This window comes from Podarcis muralis, chromosome 18, assembly GCF_964188315.1.
Source record: "Podarcis muralis chromosome 18, rPodMur119.hap1.1, whole genome shotgun sequence".
In the NCBI taxonomy this organism is placed as follows: Eukaryota; Metazoa; Chordata; class Lepidosauria; order Squamata; family Lacertidae; genus Podarcis; species Podarcis muralis.
Genome location: NC_135672.1, coordinates 7,025,264 through 7,042,602, shown reverse-complemented (window position 1 = coordinate 7,042,602; position 17,339 = coordinate 7,025,264). Strand labels below are relative to the sequence as shown.

The 17,339-nt window shown below is 48.5% G+C and overlaps 1 protein-coding gene across 4 annotated transcripts in view; it reads right to left on the bottom strand.

Annotated features, from left to right (window-relative positions):
• Window positions 1-17,339, bottom strand: part of DPP9 (dipeptidyl peptidase 9) — a 45,787-nt gene that overhangs the window by 20,276 nt on the left and 8,172 nt on the right. For all 4 annotated transcript variants that reach the window (XM_028713945.2, XM_077922004.1, XM_077922003.1 and 1 more), the window contains 9 exons: window positions 14,608-14,864; window positions 12,227-12,339; window positions 10,393-10,566; window positions 9,544-9,712; window positions 6,901-7,014; window positions 4,694-4,822; window positions 2,977-3,038; window positions 1,466-1,566; window positions 114-291 (listed from right to left, as the gene is read on the bottom strand). In XM_028713945.2, the coding sequence (XP_028569778.2) occupies window positions 114-291; window positions 1,466-1,566; window positions 2,977-3,038; window positions 4,694-4,822; window positions 6,901-7,014; window positions 9,544-9,712; window positions 10,393-10,566; window positions 12,227-12,339; window positions 14,608-14,864 (1,297 nt within the window). The remainder of the gene's footprint in view (window positions 1-113; window positions 292-1,465; window positions 1,567-2,976; window positions 3,039-4,693; window positions 4,823-6,900; window positions 7,015-9,543; window positions 9,713-10,392; window positions 10,567-12,226; window positions 12,340-14,607; window positions 14,865-17,339) is intronic.

The window sequence follows — 17,339 nt, the reverse complement described above, 5'->3', positions numbered from 1 at the left end:
AGGGGAGGAATCTTTACTTTCCTAAAACAGCAGCGAAAGGCAGGGGGAAGAGGTAGGGGGGCTAGGCCCTTCTCACCCACTTCCAGTCATTCCAGCCCACGCCGCCCCCTTACGTTTATCCAGACGTCGGTGACTTCCTCGTAAATAATGAAGGGGTGGACGTTCCCCGGCACAGCTTTGGCAAACTCCTGGCGCTGCTCCTCGCTCTCCGGAACCGGGATGAAGAGGGCAGGGGGGAACAGGACGAGCTGGAGCTGGTGCTGAGGCCGGTCGAGGAACATGGCCCAGGCACTGAGCAGAGAGAGGCAAAGAGAGGAAGAGAGTGGGAGAATCAATATTTCGTAACTGGGAGACCCAAAAAACGGACAGCCTCACAAGGTGGTAGCCTCTCCTTCAGGGTGGATTTGATTGACGGTGCCAATCCTGAATGTGTTGGATTTGTGACCATTATGCTCATTTGCCTTCAGTAGCAGTAAAGCTCTGCTGAATGAAATATTAATTGCCTCTGGTCTATTTTGTTTGGGAATCCTGCAATGTGTTTATAGGTTGTTTACTCTGCTTAACTATATGCTGGAATCTGCTCTGGATCAATACTGAGAAGAATTCCATGACATGCTTCTGACTATGTCAGGGGTCAGCAAACCTTTTCAACAGGGGGCCGGTCCACTGTCCCTCAGACCTTGTGGGGGGCCGGACTATATTTTTGGGAAAAACAAAACAAAAAACCGAATTCCTATGCCCCACAAATAACCCAGAGATGCATTTTAAATAAATGGACACATTCTACTCATGTAAAAACACGCTGATTCCCGCAGGCCGGACTGAGAAGGCAATTGGGCCGGATCCTGCCCCCAGGCTTCAGTTTGCCTACACATGGACTATGTCTTCATTATGTTTTTATCACTGGTGTTTTGTGACGTGTTTCTAATGTTGCACACTGCCCTGAGATCTTTCAAAAAAGGGCTGTATATAAATTGAATTAACAACAACAACAACAACGTATTAAATTTGTACACTGCCCTTCATTCGAAGATCTCAGGGCAGTTCCCAACATAAAACCACCATATAAAACCACAAAATAACGTAGCAGAAAATAAAGAACAACAGCAAACCAAGAATCCCTCCTCGTGATTCAGTTTTGTTCCGACTGAATGGAAGGGCAATGGAAGTGTGGATGAGCCCTAAATCTGCAAGAACTTCTCAGGCACACAAGACACACAAGGAGAGGAACCACAGTGGGAAGCTGCAAGACGTCCACTTTGCATGCAGAAAGGCCCCAGGCTCAATCCCCAGTTAAAAAAAGAACAGAGGAGCCCAGCGGAGAGGAAAACCTCTTTCTCTCTCTGCTGAGACCTTAGAGACATTGCCAGTAAGGTCAAGCAACACTGGGTGAGATGGACAAAGGGTCAGGCCAGGGGTAAGGAGCTCCATGCTTTCCCCACTGCACTTACTAAAGTCCACTTACTATTTACCATCCTGGGTCCACCCGGCCCGTGCGATGTACTCCACCCGCGGGAACATCGTTGAAAAGGGGTGCACCAGCTCCTTCTCCTGGGAAGATACTATCTGCAAAGAGGAAAGGGGAGAAGTTGCCACTCGTTTTACTTTTACTTTTTAAAAAGGTAAAGGTAAAGGGACCCCTGACCATTAGGTCCAGTCGTGGCCGACTCTGGGGTTGCGGCGCTCATCTCGCTTTACTGGCCGAGGGAGCCGGCGTACAGCTTCCGGGTCATGTGGCCAGCATGACTAAGCCGCTTCTGGCGAACCAGAGCAGCGCACGGAAACGCCGTTTACCTTCCCGCCGGAGTGGTACCTATTTATCTACTTGCACTTTGATGTGCTTTCGAACTGCGAGGTTGGCAGGAGCAGGGACCGAGCAACGGGAGCTCACCCCGTCATGGGGATTCGAACCGTTGACCTTCTGATCGGCAAGCCCTAGGCTCTGTAGTTTAACCCACAGCGCCACCCGCATCCCTCCACTTAACCCGCCACTGTCAGCAGCCGCTCCATCAGGCAATGGGAGAAACAGCTAGGGTACTTCAGCCATAGAGCACAAGACTCTTCATCTCGGGGGGTGGGGGGTGGTTTCCCACCCCCACATGGGGCAAAAGGTTCCTGCGTGGCAGAGACTTAAGGCAAGATGATCCCTGCTGGTCCCTTCCATCTCTATGATGCCAGTGCTGTAGAGCGGCCTTCGTATCTACGCACCCAGGGGATTTCTGGAACCGTAACCCCAGAGTCGGTCACGACTGGACCTAATGGGTCAGGGGTCCCTTTACCTTTACCTGTTGGGAAGTTCCAAGTGTGGCTGAATGAATGCAGGTGTCAGTGGACTGAAGCAGAGGTGTGAATGCTGAGCAAGCGGAATTCTATGTTATGAGCTTTGGTGCCTTATAGATTGCATTGTTCATACGAATTTTGATGTATTTTACAGGCAGCTCCATGTTTACGCAGGGGTTGCGTTTCGAGGCACCGCATTCGTCTGTGAAATCGGGCATAATCGAAAGCCGTTGGAAACGCCTGCAAGCACCCTTTTAGTGACATCTGTGCAATGTTTCGCTTCTGGGTTTGATGCAATGCACATATATACTGAACGTGAGGAAACAGGAAGCTGCCTGCATTTATTTATTACATTTATGAGCACCGCCTTTTTCTTCCAAGGTGGTGCACAAGGTTTTCCTCCTTCCTCATTTCACCCTCACAACAATCCTGGTTAGGCTAAGAGACGGCGACTGGTTGCTGACACGAGTCTTGTTGGCACAAAACGGCTGTGCTCAGAGATTCGCACCAGCCGCCGATTTGCTACTGGGCCAAGTTCAAGGCATTACTACAGTGGTACCTCTGGTTATGGGTTTAATTCGTTTCGGGGTGCCGTGCTATTAATACCTTGAGCTGCTTTTGAGTTTGCTTTGCGAAGGAAAGCCCAAGAGGAAAGAAGTCAAAGACAATTAGCAAACTGGAACCCAGCTCCCTTACCTTCCCTTGGCTATCCACTTGAACTTCAGCAAGCTTCAGCGAGATTTTGGGGTTCTTGCTGCCTGGAATGGAGGAGAAGAAGGACATGAGGAGGCAGCTGAGATGAACGCTTTTAACACTCATTTCCCTTCATGTAGGTTGTGTTAGTATTTCACGCATCCGATGCTGCAGATGAGACTGGTGTCAATCACATGCCTGTCTGGGAAGACCGTGGGAACGGAAGAGAAGCTTATCTCTCTTCCACTGTCTGTACTGTTGGACTGTACTTTTGCTTTTACTTTGTCCTGTTCTCTCTCGGAGCTGGGGAGAGAGACGCCATAATGCTTTGTCTGTACACAGTGCATAAATAAATAGCGTATTTTTTTCTCTATAAGACTCACCTTTTCCCTCCTAAAAAGTAAGGGGAAATGTGGAGCGAATGCAGGCTGCGCAGCTATCCCAGAAGCCAGAACAGCAAGAGGGATTGATGCTTTCACTGTGCAGCGATCCCTCTTGCTGTTCTGGCTTTCCCCCCTTGTTTTCCTCCTCCAAAAACTAGGTGCGTCTTGTGGTCTGGTGCGTCTTATAGAGCGAAAAATACAGTATGTAGATTAGCTCTACGATGCCTCACGCTTCTTGCTGTGTAATGCCAGAAGTGTAGTGTGCATATACCATCTGGTATATGTCGCTGAGCGCACTGGAGAAGAAGGGAAATGCCTTTTCCAGAGATGCGCATACCGGAGGATGCTCGGATAGCAGGGGCTGCAGGAGCACCCCAGGGCGTTTTCCAACAGGTTGAAGAGGGCGAGCCCAGTTCTTGGCTGGTCAATAGCACAGGACGATTGCCATCTCTACTGTTATTACCCTTCACCCTAAGATTACAACACTAAAACCTGCTATTGGACTGCCTTGCATTTTTTTTTCTTGTGAGTAACAACTGCAACGGCCACTGGGCGGCAAAAATTTACCGTATTTTTTGCTCTATAGGACGCACTTTTCCCCCTCCAAAAATTAAGGGGAAATGTGTGTGCGTCCTATGGAGCGAATGCAAGCTCCTTGGCTTCAGCGAAAGCAACGCGAAGCCTCCAAAGCGCAGAGGGAGCGCTCCCTCCGCGCTCCGGAGGCTTCGCGTTGCTTTTGCTGAAGCTTGGAGAGCGAGAGGCATTGGTTCTGGAGGCTTCAGGTTCCTTTCGCTGAAGCCAGGAGGGTCTTGCTCTCCCGGCTTCAGCAAAAGGAACCCGAATCCTGAGGAGCGCAGCGGGAACTTGCGCTGCACTCGGAAGGCTTCAAGGATAGCCGCGCGCAGCCCCTCCGGCAGGGAGAGGCTGCACACGGCTATGGCGTCTTTAGCCCCGCACAGCCTCTCCCTGCCGGAGGGGTTGCGCGCGGCTATGGCACAAACCAAGACAGCGAGCGGGATGGAGAGGTCCCGGCAGGGAGAGGTTGCGCGCAGCCTGTACGCTGCTCTTTGGGGCTGGGGGGGAAATAAGATTATTTTTTTTCTTGATTTCCCCCTCTAAAAACTAGGTGCGCCCTATGGTCCGGAGCGCCCTATGGAGCAAAAAATATGGTAAATGATCTGGCTTTCCCAGAAGAAAATCAGAATCTACAGAGAAATACAAGAAAGTGGAGGTGCCTCCACCTCTGGTTCAAAGGTTCAGAGGCAGAAGGCGGTGTCGTCCGCCAGGTGGGGTTTTCCAAGCCCCCTTCATCCTCACCCCATAACTCCCCCACTGACCTGTCCTGGGGTAGCGGTACGAGTCCGTCTTCCTTTCTTCCAGGGCGGGAGAAGGAACATGGATGATCTCCACCTCCGACTCGTCCACCTCCTCATAGAGGATTCGTAACGTGTTCCAGCCCTCGGGACCTAGGTTGAGGAGGCGAGATGGGGAGGTGAATTCTGAGGCAGCTCCTCCCAGCAGTCTCTTCCTGCACACGCTGACCTCGGAGCGTGGCCCATTCAACCAGAAGAGGACTGTGCAACACAGACTTCTTCTGCATGCAGCAATGCGTGGCAGGAAACTGCTGCTGTTTTTCTCCAAGGAAAACACTCCTGCTCACATGTCTAGAAGCTTGTGGTCCAAGGCTGCATTCGCAGAGCAGTTTATCCCATTTTCCCAAGGTTTTCCCCTAACTGCTAATTTCTGCACTGTGTTTTGAGCTTTCGCACGACACAAAAGCCACTTCCAGAAATGTAGAAGAACGTGGTGCAAGCTTAGCGGTCGTTTCCATGTTGTTTGCTTCCGGGGGTGGGGGGAATTTTCATTTGCAAAATATCACAAAAATAAGTGCTAAACTTGTGCTCTGTTCTGCTATATTCCTGGAAGCGGCTTCTATGCCACGTGAAAGCTCAATGTAGAAACTGATGACAGGTAAAAGTACTTACTCACGCAGCACAGAATTAGCCTATGGAACTCGCTCGCCTCCAAAGGGATATTGTAGAGCTGGAAAAGGTTCAGGAAAATGGGCAATAACTCAAGGACTGCCCTTCCCCATATAAACCAATGCAGACTCTGTGCCCAAAATCCTCCCTTTAAAAATGAAGTTGAGGCTGCAGCCCTCATTGCTCTGAACAAAAGGCTGGACTGAACACAAACAGAAGAAGCCGTCAAATAGCCAGGCCCTTCTCTGTGTGCCTCCTCCACGAGAAGTCCAGAGAGCGGCAACACAAGAACCAGCCTTTTCTGTGGTGGCTCCCTGTTCGTGGAATGCTCTCCCAAAGGTTTGTCTGGTGCCTTCATTGTACATCTTTAAGCGAAAATGTTCCTCTTCCACCAGGCCTTTGGCCGATTAATATTTTAAGGTAAAGGTAAAGGTACCCCTGCCCATACGGGCCAGTCATGTCCGACTCTGGGGTTGCGCGCCCATCTCGCTTAAGAGGCCGGGGGCCAGCGCTGTCCGGAGACACTTCCGGGTCACGTGGCCAGCGTGACAAAGCTGCTCTGGCGAGCCAGCACCAGCGCAGCACACGGAAACGCCGTTTACCTTCCCGCTAGAAAGCGGTACCTATTTATCTACTTGCACTTAAGGGTGCTTTCGAACTGCTAGGTGGGCAGGAGCTGGGACCGAGCAACGGGAGCGCACCCCGCCGCGGGGATTCGAACCGCCGACCATGCGATCGGTAAGTCCTAGGCGCTGAGGCTTTTACCCACAGCGCCACCCGCATCCCTAGATTAATATCTTTTAAATTTGTTGGGAGGGTGTATTATTTTGCTTTGTTTTTCTTTTAACTATTTATTTTGTGCTTTTATCCTGTATTTTTATATTGTGAACAGTCCTGAGATTTTAGATGAAGGGTGGTATATGAATTTTAATAATAATAATAATAATAATAATAATAATAATAATAATAATAATAATAATAAAGTAAAGGACCCCTGGATGGTTAAGTCCAGTCAAAGGTGACTATGGGGTTGCGGCGCTCATCTCGCTTTCAGGCCGAGGGAGCCGGCGTTTGTCCGCAGACAGCTTTCCGGGTCATGTGGCCAGCAGGACTAAACCGCTTCTGGTGCAACGGGACACCGTGATGGAAACCTGAGTGCATGGAAACGCTGCTTACCTTCCCGCCACAGTGGTGCCTATTTATCTACTTGCACTGGTGTGCTTTCAAACTGTTAGATTAGCAGGAGCTGGGACAGAGCAACGGGGGCTCACTCCGTCGTGGGGATTCGAACCGCTGACCTTCCGACTGGCAAGCCCAAGAGGCTCAGTGGTTTAGACCACAGCACCACCTGCGTAATGGGGATGGAGTGGCTCCCCTATAAGAAAAGGTTGCTGTGTTTGGGGCTTTGAGAGAAAAGGCAACTCATCCTCCCTGATAGCTGTCCATGCTGTCAAGGACTGATCTGAGTTGTAGTCCAACAACACTTGGGAACAAAAGATGGGAGAAGGCTGATCTAAGAGCTGGTAGGATCGTTGCGTGGCCTAGGTGCCCAGAGCACTCACCTTCTTGGCAAGATGTGGGACACCACCAGTACCCCGTAAACCGGTCAAACTCCTCCTGAATGACGAACGTGGCTACGCCTGCAGATTTGGGGTCATCTAGCACGCTGGATAAACCTGCAGTGGGGAGAAAGGAGGCAGAGTTTGGGCCAGGGAATTGAACCTAGCACAGTTGGCTATGATCACCCAGCCCTGAGTGGTTTTCTCCAATGGGCAGCGATGCCCCTAAGAAAAAGGGAAGCTGCCTTGCTCGTAGTCAAGGCCATTTTATGATATACCGTATTTTTCGCTCTATAAGACGCACCAGACCACAAGACGCGCCTAGTTTTCGGAGGAGGAAAACAAGAAAAAAATATTCTGAATCTCAGAAGCCAGAACAGCAAGAGGGATCGCTGCGCAGTGCAAGCAGCGATCCCTCTTGCTGTTCTGGCTTCTGGGATAGCTGCGCAGCCTGCATTCGCTCCATAAGACGCACACACATTTCCCCTTACATTTTAGGAGGGAAAAAGTGAGTCATATAGAGCAAAAAATACGGTAAATAAATGACCGAGCCAGGTCCTCTCTTCCTTGTCCTTCTGCAGACAAGGCCCACGTGCGAAGAGGTGTGTGAGTCAAGATGACTGGGTTCCCTTCTCTCCTGAAGGAGCGTCTCCACCCCCATCATTCAGCCCGGACACTGAGATCCAGCGCCGAGGGCCTTCTGGCGGTTCCCTCATTGCGAGAAGTGAGGCTACAGGGAACCAGACAGAGGGCCTTCTCGGTAGTGGCGCCCGCCCTGTGGAACGCCCTCCCATTAGATGTCAAAGAGATAAATAATTACCTGATATTCAGAAGACATCTTAAGGCAGCCCTGTTCAGGGAAGTTTTTAATATGTAATGCTGTACTGTTTTTAACACTGATTGGGAGCCGCCCAGAGTGGCTGGGGAAACTCAGCCAGATGGGCGGGGTATAAATAATAAATTATTATTATTATTATTATTATATCCAGAGCAAGTCATCCTCTGCTTTTGGGGTCGCAGGGAGCTGAAGGGCTTTTTACATTCCTCATTTCATGTCACCTGCCCAGCCCTGGCAGAGGAGTAAGGGCTTAGTCCAATGGACATACAGGGAGTCCCTAGCATGCCATCCAGAAAATGGTTGTGCCCCCCCAACAGCATCATCTCACTGCCCCCGAGGAATTATCGTAAGAAGGGAAGAATCAGAGGTGACTCTGCTTTTGGGGTGGCCACGAACTTAAAAGTCAACTCGCCTTGTCTTCAAATTATTCACCTGACTAGCCTGCAGGGTTCTGAACAAAACTGAACAAATGTTTATAACCCTCCAAAAAGCTCTAAGGATTGTAATTCTGATTTACAGGATACAGTGGTACCTCGGGTTGCATACGCTTCAGGTTACAGACACTTCAGGTTACAGACTCCGCTAACCGAGAAATAGTACCTCGGGTTAAGAACTTTGCTTCAGGATGGGAACAGAAATCGTGCTCCGGTGGCGCGGCAGCAGTAGGAGGCCCCATTAGCTTCAGGTTAAGTACAGTTTCAGGTTAAGAACGGACCTCCAGAACGAATTAAGTCCTTAACCCGAGGAACCACTGTACATGGGAATTAGTTACAGAAGAATTCCCTCTCTCTTCAGCTATCATATTGGATTATTTGAATACAAGGGACAGGAAGACTAGGCTTGGGCCCCGAGGTCATTGTACACCTCCCATTTAGTAAATCTATGGACAATACCATTAACCACGCTGGTATTTGCAAACAAGACATGAAGGATTGGCAGCATCAACCCAAATGACCACAGTGCCTGGAGACAGAAAGTGAGGCCGTGGCATCCGCAGCAGTGATCAGAGGAGGAATGGTTGCTGGGAGGAGCACAGAGAGAGGAAACACCATGGTGCTTCGGCAGCAGCCGAAAAGGACACCTTCATCTGTCCCAACTGCAACAAAACATGTCTCTCCTGCATTGGTGTCTACAGCCAAAGCAGGGACTGCAGCCTTCCAACAGTTTGACTTCATCTCCTGCATTGCCTCCGAAGACAGATGCCAACAACAATTGCCTACTTACCAGCTAAGTTAATTTATTACAGTATTTTTCGCTCCATAAGATGCACCCGACCATAAGACGCACCTAGTTTTAGAGGAGGAGAACAGGGAAAAAAATGTTCTCTCTCTCTTTCCTCAGCGCCTCTCCTGCAAAGCGGGAGGAGAAACGGAAGGGGCTCCGTTTCTCCTGCTGCTACGCTGAAGGGGTGCTGAGCAGAGAGGGAAAGCTGCGCAGCGGCTCTCCAGCGAAGCGAAGCCAGGAGAGCAAGAGGGATTGATCCCTCTTGCTCTCCTGGCTTCAGGGATAGCCTCCCGAAGCCTCCTGAGCGCAGCAGGAGCTCCCGCTGTGCTCCGGAGGCTTCGCATTGCTTTCGCTGAAGCCAGGAGAGCAAGAAGGATTGGCTTCAGCGAAAGCTGCGCAGCCTGCATTCGCTAAATAAGACGCACACGCATTTCCCCTTACTTTTTAGGCGGGGAAAAGTGCATCTTATAGAGCGAAAAATACGGTAATTTAGGGGCTGATCTAGCACCAGGCAGAAAAAATACCAGGCAGGGATATTTATTTCCCCCTCAACACAAGACGGGAGTGTTATAGACTGCGCTCACCTTTCTGGCAATACGTCAGCCTCCGCTCCTCCCCCGTCTCGATGCTGGCAACCCAAAGGTCGTTGTTGTTGATGAACGAGAAGAAAGACGGATTGGCGGAGCAGATCTTGGGATCCATTCTGGGGCCTGAACACTGTGTCTTGATTTCCAGCGGCTTCATTGGAGACACCTGCGGACAAGCAGCACACACTCCTGTGAACTATCCACGGAGCAGAGAGAAGTTTTCCTCCCTTTTTTGAAAGTACAGTGGTGCCCCGCAAGACGAATGCCTCGCAAGACGGAAAACCCGCTAGACGAAAGGGTTTTCCGTTTTTGAGTTGCTTCGCAAGACGATTTTCCCTATGGGCTTGCTTCGCAAGACGAAAATGTCTTGCGAGTCTTGCCATTTCCCCCCCGCTTTCCCCCCCCCTTTTTCTAAGCTGCTAAGCCGCTAATAACCTTTTAGCAGCTAAGCCGCTAAGCCTTTAATAGCCGCTAAGCCGCTAATAGCGCTAATCGGCTTAGCCACTAATGGGCTTGCTTCGCAAGACGAAAAAACCGCTAGACGAAGAGAATGGCGGAACGGATTATTTTCGTCTTGCGAGGCACCACTGTACTAGAATTCGTGCACAACCCATGAAGCTGAACGTTCAGAGGTCCAAGGTAGACAAAATGGACAGGTTCAGAAAGGAGAGACCAAAAGACGGATACGTAAGCGGAGGCACGACTGTATAGGACCATTACTAAGTGCTGTGGATAAGAACAGGAGAGCAAAGAGAACCTCCTTACCCAAGGGCAGTTTACCAACAATTACCAAGCGCTGTGGATCAGAGCAGTGTGTGATGGCTGCTGCCTTTAACGCACGCTCACCATAAAGCCGTTCTTGCCTCCGTCCCGGCAGTGGAAAAGGCTGTTGCTGGCCTGGAACAGGAAGAGGCCGCTCTCGCTGTGGAAGTCGTAGGAAGTGATCCCAAAGACCCCTAGCCGCTTGCGCTCCCTCAGCAGCTCTTCCTCCCTGGAATACATCCCGTGGTGGGGGGTGGCCTGGTGGAAAACAGGGGAGGGGGGGCCCCCAAAAAAGATCATGAAGGTACACGCGGAGAAAACACGAGAAAGCTCTGCCACCAACCTACTGTGCAAATCTTATTTGTTTACTTAGGGAGGTGTGTACCCCCCAAAAAAACCCAGCCTCTCAGAGCGGCTTCCGTATAATCAGTTGGAACAAGACAGTCCCTGCCTGCAGGCTTAGAATCGAAAAATGCACAACGCATAAGGAAGTGCTGGTTTTGACCTACAAAGCCGTAAACCAGCTGAGGACCGCAATACCTCAAGGACCGCCTCTTTCCATATGAACCTACCCGGACCCTGAGATCATCTTCTGAGGTCCTCCTTCGTGTGCCTCCTCAAGAGGTGCGAAGGGTGGCAACACGAGAACGGGGCCTTCTCTGCAGTGGCTCCCCTTCTGTGGAATGCTCTCCCTAGGGAAGTTCGCCTGGCGCCTTCATTATACAATCTTTACATGCCAGGCAAAAGCGTTCCTTTTTAATCAGGCTTTTGGTTTATCTGATTTACACCCTATGCCCTTTTAAAATGTGATGGGGGGGAGCTATTGGGTTGCTGTTTTCAATTTTATTATGTGTTTTGTGTTTTTATATCTTGATTTTATTCTGTGAACCGCCCTGAGACCCCAGGTATAGGGCGGTATATACTGCAACACACTCTACGTGGGGCTACCTTTGAAGGTGACCCAGAAACTGCAATTAATCCCGAATGCGGCAGCTAGACTGGTGACTGGGAGTGAGACCACATAACACCGGTCCTGAGAGATCTGCATTGGCTCCCAGTACGTTTCCGAGCACAATTCATAGTGTTGGTGCTGACCTTTAAAGCCCTAAACGGCCTCGGTCCTGTATACCTGAAGGAGCGTCTCCACCCCCATCGTCCAGCCCGGACACTGAGGTCCAGCGCCGAGGGCCTTCTGGCGGTTCCCTCATTGCGAGAAGTGAGGTTACAGGGAACCAGACAGAGGGACTTCTCGGTAGTGGCACCCGCCCTGTGGAACGCCCTCCCTTCAGATGTGAAGGAAATAAGCAGCTATCTTATCTTTAAAAGACATCTGAAGGCAGCCCTGCTTAGGGAAGTTTTTAATATTTAATGCTGTATTGTTTTTAACACTTGATTGGAAGCCGCCCAGAGTGGATGGGGAGATTCAGCCAGATGGGTGGCGTAATAATAAAAAATTACTATTATTATTATTATTATTAAATAAGAGAAAAGGGACGGTTGGGGGAGGGAATCAAACTCAGGCACTGGTTTTTAAAACAGCTGTTCTTATGACCAGCTTGCATAGTCTTAGGGACAGGAGGTGCCTGGTGGGAGCTGGTCTTTCAACAAAGCGGATGGAGCGAGTCTTCTGCTTCCCATCTCTCTCACTTAGGCAGCCTGATGGAACAGGAGCTGAGGCCTGATGGAGCTGCCCCAATAGAGCGGGTGGAGCGAGAATCCTGGACAGGACACTCAGCTTCCTGCCTGCTTCTGCTGTGGGAGACTGGGTCAGGCTCCATCACGGAAAAAGATTCCCTGCCTCCGATTTATTCTAGATGTGGAATCAGAATTATTATTTTTGTTCTGGGTTTTTTTCCAGAACAGTTCCCGAGTCCGCAGAGCGCAGTGAAGCCACAGCCCACCCTCTACCGCGCCTCACCTGGAAATGGTCCAGCATCTGCTTCCACGACAACAGGAGCAAGGCTTCCTTCCGTACCTTTTTGGGAATCTCAGAGTAGAGGAGGGAGTTCTCCCTGCTTCCGTATGGCATTCCTGTTGAAATGGGAACCGATTCAAGCGCGTGCTTTTACAGTATAGTGCCACAAGTTCTCTAGAATTCTCTCCTCGTAGAAAATTGCCATTCAACATTTGTTGAAAACTCCACTCTCCACCTCCTCAAATTAGTCTACGCACAGCTCCCGCTGTCCGAACACAATACATTCTCAGGAAATCAATTGTTAGGTGAACGTTCGCATAACAAGCCAACAATTTGCATTGATTCCCATGGGGAATTTTCTAAGGCACAAAGACTTGAAACCCAGGGAAATCCTCTGAATCCTTGCAAAAGGCAAACAATGAAGGGAAAATGCGATCTCTCCCTGTTCCTCTCTCCCACTATGGTTTCTGGCAAAATGACTGCCGCAAACCAGCAAAAGACAAGGAAGGCCACTTATTTGTTTACAGTACAACACACAGGTTTGGATATCTGAATCTGCAGTGTGCATAGCAAGGTTTGGGTACTAACTCATTGTGTTTGGATAAGTGAATTTTCATATAATGAGAATTTGGATAGCAGGACGTGAGTGTATCTTGTTGGCTTTTTGGTTTTAATACTGTTTTTCAAACTGCCTTATGCTTTTACGTTCTTATTTCTTTCTTTCTTTCTTTTAATGCTTTATTACTTTTTATTAAAAAAAACACAAGACACTACGCAACAATCAGCACATGGCAATCCAAAATTAACACTCCGTACACACAAAAAAGAAAAGATTGAGTTCATCCATCACTAATTCTAACATGACTTCCGATCCCCGCACCCATTGTGCTTCCTAAGTTTCATTACAGCTACACAACTTTATCTCTCCTAAGTTATTCTGTTATGTTAATTTTGTAGCGATCTCAATTTCATACAGAAATCAATCCAGACTTGCCAAAGAATTTATGTTGTTACAATGCTCTTTTAAATATTCTCTGTAAATATTCCACTCTCTATTAAATATTTGATCTGTATGGTCTCGGAATCTTGCTGTTAAATATTGCTAGTTCTGTGTATTCTAACATTTTACTTTGCCAATCTAATTTCGAGGGAGTAGAATCTCCTTTCCATACCTTAGCAATTAAAATTCTTGCTCTTGCAAGAGTATTTCTGAATTTCTTTCAAAATGCTGGTTTATTATTTAGCTGTCCTGCACAGTACGATCACACCTTAGGCGGGGGGTCTGGTTCCAAGGCTTCCACACATAAATGAAAATTGCCTATTTCCAAACCATTAGATCAGCGGTCAGCAAACTTTTATAGCAGGGGGCTGGTCCACTGTCCCTCAGACCTTGGGGGGGGGGGACTATATTTTTTTGGGGGAAATGAACGAATTCCTATGCCCCACAAATAACCCAGAGATGCATTTTAAATAAAAGCACACATTCTACTCATGTAAAAACACGCCGATTCCCGGACTGTCCGCGGACCGGATTTAGAAGGCGATTGGGCCAGATCCAGCCCCCGGGTCTTAGTTTGCCTACCCATGCCTTAGATCTACCCTCTAGCAAGAGAGTTAAGGAGAAGGAGGGAGAAAGCGAGAGAAAACCCACAGAACTCCTAGAACTCCCACATTCGTCAGGTGGAGTTGGGTTTGGTTTTGCTTTTAAGATTGTAAGCTGCTCCATGGAAGAAGCCCCTCAAAAAGGAACGATGCTCATTTTAAAATAAATATAAAGTACAGTGGTACCTTGCAAGACGAATGCCTCACAAGACAAAAAACTCGCTAGACGAAAGGGTTTTTTGTTTTTTGAGCTGCTTCGCAAGACGATTTTCCCTATGGGCTTGCTTCGCAAGACGGAAACGTCTTGCAAGTTTGTTTCCTTTTTCTTAACACCGTTAATACAGTTGCGACTTGACTTCGAGGAGCAACTCATAGAACGCGGTGTGGTAGCCTTTTTTGAGGTTTTTAAAGACTTGGGTGATTTTTGAAGCTTTTCCAAAACTTTCCCGACACCGTGCTTCGCAAGACGAAAAAAATCACAAGACGACAAAACTCACGGAACGAATTAATTTTGTCTTGCAAGGCACCACTGTAAATAAATACAGGCAGCCCTCCGTTTACACACGTTCAACATGTGCATGCGTATACACACATCACACTGAACCCAGACGTAACCTGGAAACATCATAAAGGCGTAACTGAAATGTCACTAAAAGAGTGGAACGGGGGTTGGGGCAGAACAGGGTGATTGCAGGTTTTTTCAATGGTTTTCAATTATACGCAATTCCACTGAGCCACAAGGTGCCTCCGACTCTTTGGTTCCCAGCCCAATCCAATCTTACCCAGGTAATACAGCCGATGGGAGTGAGGGCTTGACTCTTCAGTCTTCCGCACGAACTGGAAGTCATGGGGCGCCTTGTTCACGATCATCCCCGTGTACTTCCGGCTGCTGTGGATGATGTCACGCAGCCCCTCCCACGAATGCTTCTCCACCTGGAAGTGGGAAGCGGACGTGTCCTCCATCTCCACGGCGTCTGAGCTGTCGGACAGAGCGTCCACCGCTGTCATCTTCAGCCTTCCTCCTGAATTGGTTAGGCAGCTGGGGCGGGGGAGAGAGAAAATTGGTGGATTGGGGAAACGGATAGAGAAAGAGAGAAAGAACAGGGAGGAGGGCGCATCGATTCCATCCAGAGTCAGGGTTCATTCATACAGTTTATCTCATGCTTCCTCAACCTCGGCCCTCCAGATGTTTTGGGACTACAATTCCCAGCATCCCTGACCACTGGTCCTGCTAGCTAGGGATCATGGGAGTTGTAGGCCAAAAACATCTGGAGGGGCGAGGTTGAGGAAGCCTGGTTTATCTGATAGTCAAGATTCTCCTGAACTGTTATCAGTCCAGTCCGAGAACACACAGCTAAAGAACAACATACTCAGATAAGCGCTGGAGGTGCAATGAGGCTATGGGAACATTCTTTCATATGTGGTGGACTTGTAAACGGGTAAAAGAGAATTGGGAAATGATCCATAATGAACTGGAAAAATGTTTAAAAGTACTCCCCCCCCCCCGCCAAACCAGAGTCCTTTCTGTTGCGGATAATTTAGACTGAAATCCCCAGGTGTCAAAAAGGCTTATTTATGTATGCTACTACTGCGGCCCGGGTTTTGTTAGCTCCCCAATGGAAAACGAGCGAGGTCCAAAATAAAGAAGAATTGCAACTTAAATTGACAGAATACGCACAACTTTAAGATTTAACATATAGAACAAGAAGAACATGCGTTTAGAGAAGATTGGAAAACGTTCATTCATTATTTGGGAAATAACTGTGTAAGGCTGAAAAAGAATCAACAGAATAATAATAATAATAATAATAATAATAATAATAATAATAATAATATAATTTATTATTTATACCCCGCCCATCTGGATGGGTTTTCCCAGCCACTCTGGGCAGCTTCCAAAAGAATATTAAAATACAATAGTCTATTAAACATTAAAAGCTTCCCTAAACAGGGATGCCTTCAGGTGTCTTCCAAATTATATAAAGTATAAATTAAGATGGTTGTAATAATGGAATTTTGACCAAACTGTGGGAGGCAGTGGAAGACAGGAGTGCCTGGCGTGCTCTGGTCCATGGGGTCACAAAGAGTCGGACACGACTAAACGACTAAACAACAATAATGGAATACTGAATGGTATAGTTTTTGTAAAATATGCAGGGATCAAAGGTAAAGGTAAAGGACCCCTGACAGTTAAGTCCAGTCGCAAATGACTCTGGGGTTGCAGCGCTCATCTTGCTTTACTGGCCGAGGGAGCCGCTGTTTGGCCACAGACAGTTCTTCCGGGTCATGTGGCCAGCATGACTAAGCCGCTTCTGGCGAACCAGAGCTGCTCGCAGAAACGCCGTTTACCTTCCTGCCATAGCAGTACCTATTCATCTACTTGCACTTTGACGTGCTTTCAAACTGCTAGGTTGGCAGGAGCAGGGACCGAGCAACGGGAGCTTCGAACCACCGACCTTCCAATCAGCAAGCCCAAGGCTCAGTGGTTTAGACCACAGCGCCACCCACAGGGATTAATGATATATAAAATGAACCATGGAAAGAGAAGGGAAGTCATCGATATCTTAAGGATGTAGAAATGAATACTTTAAACTGTAAAACAGAAAATTTAATTATTTATATGACTCCCTCCTTCCTATCAGAAAAATAATAATTATGCAACTCCAAAAAGTACTGCCTGTGCTGGTTTGTCTTTCCTCCTCTCCACAACCCCTTTTCTTTTTGTGCATTGCCTTTTGGACCATAAGCATGAGGGCAGGCAACTCTTATTACTGATTGCTGCAAACCGATCTGAGAACCGTAATTTTGGTTTTTAGCTGCTTGCGAGCATGGTTATAAGCATGGTCCGTAAAACAAATGCTCCCCACGCGTCTTCAAAATAGCTCCCTGCATTAAAAAAACCTAGCACATCAGACGGAAGGGCTCAAGCTTAGCCTTCTCAAAGATATTCTGCTTTGCTGGGTGAAGAGAGGCCTTTTGCAAGGGGAAGGTTAAATATGAAATACTCCACCTGCTGCCCAAAACAACACAGGACCGAAGACTGGGGCCACATCCACACCATACATTTAAAGCAGATGGCTTCCCCCACCCCAAATAATCTTGGGAACTGTAGTTTCCCCCTCCCACAGCTGCCAGTCCCAGCACCCTGAACAAACTACAGTTCGCAGGATTTGGGTGGGGGGGAGCCCATCTGCTTTAAATGTGGATGGTGTGGATGTGGCCTAGTTCACAGGAACTCATCCAGCTCAGCCGCTCTCCGGGGTTTCAGAACAGGGGACCCAAACAGCCTTGCCTGGAGACGGACTTCTTGCACTTTTCTCACTTCGTTATCATGCTTTCCTCTCTCCAAAACAAAGAGAGAGCCGTATTCCAGTCCTCATAGTTCTTGTTTAGACAGGATCATAGACGGCTGCGTCATACAGAGGCCACATTCACACCACAGTTAAAGGACTATGATTCCACTTTAAACAGTCAGGGCTCCCTCCCACACCAAAAAATACAGTGGTACCTCGGG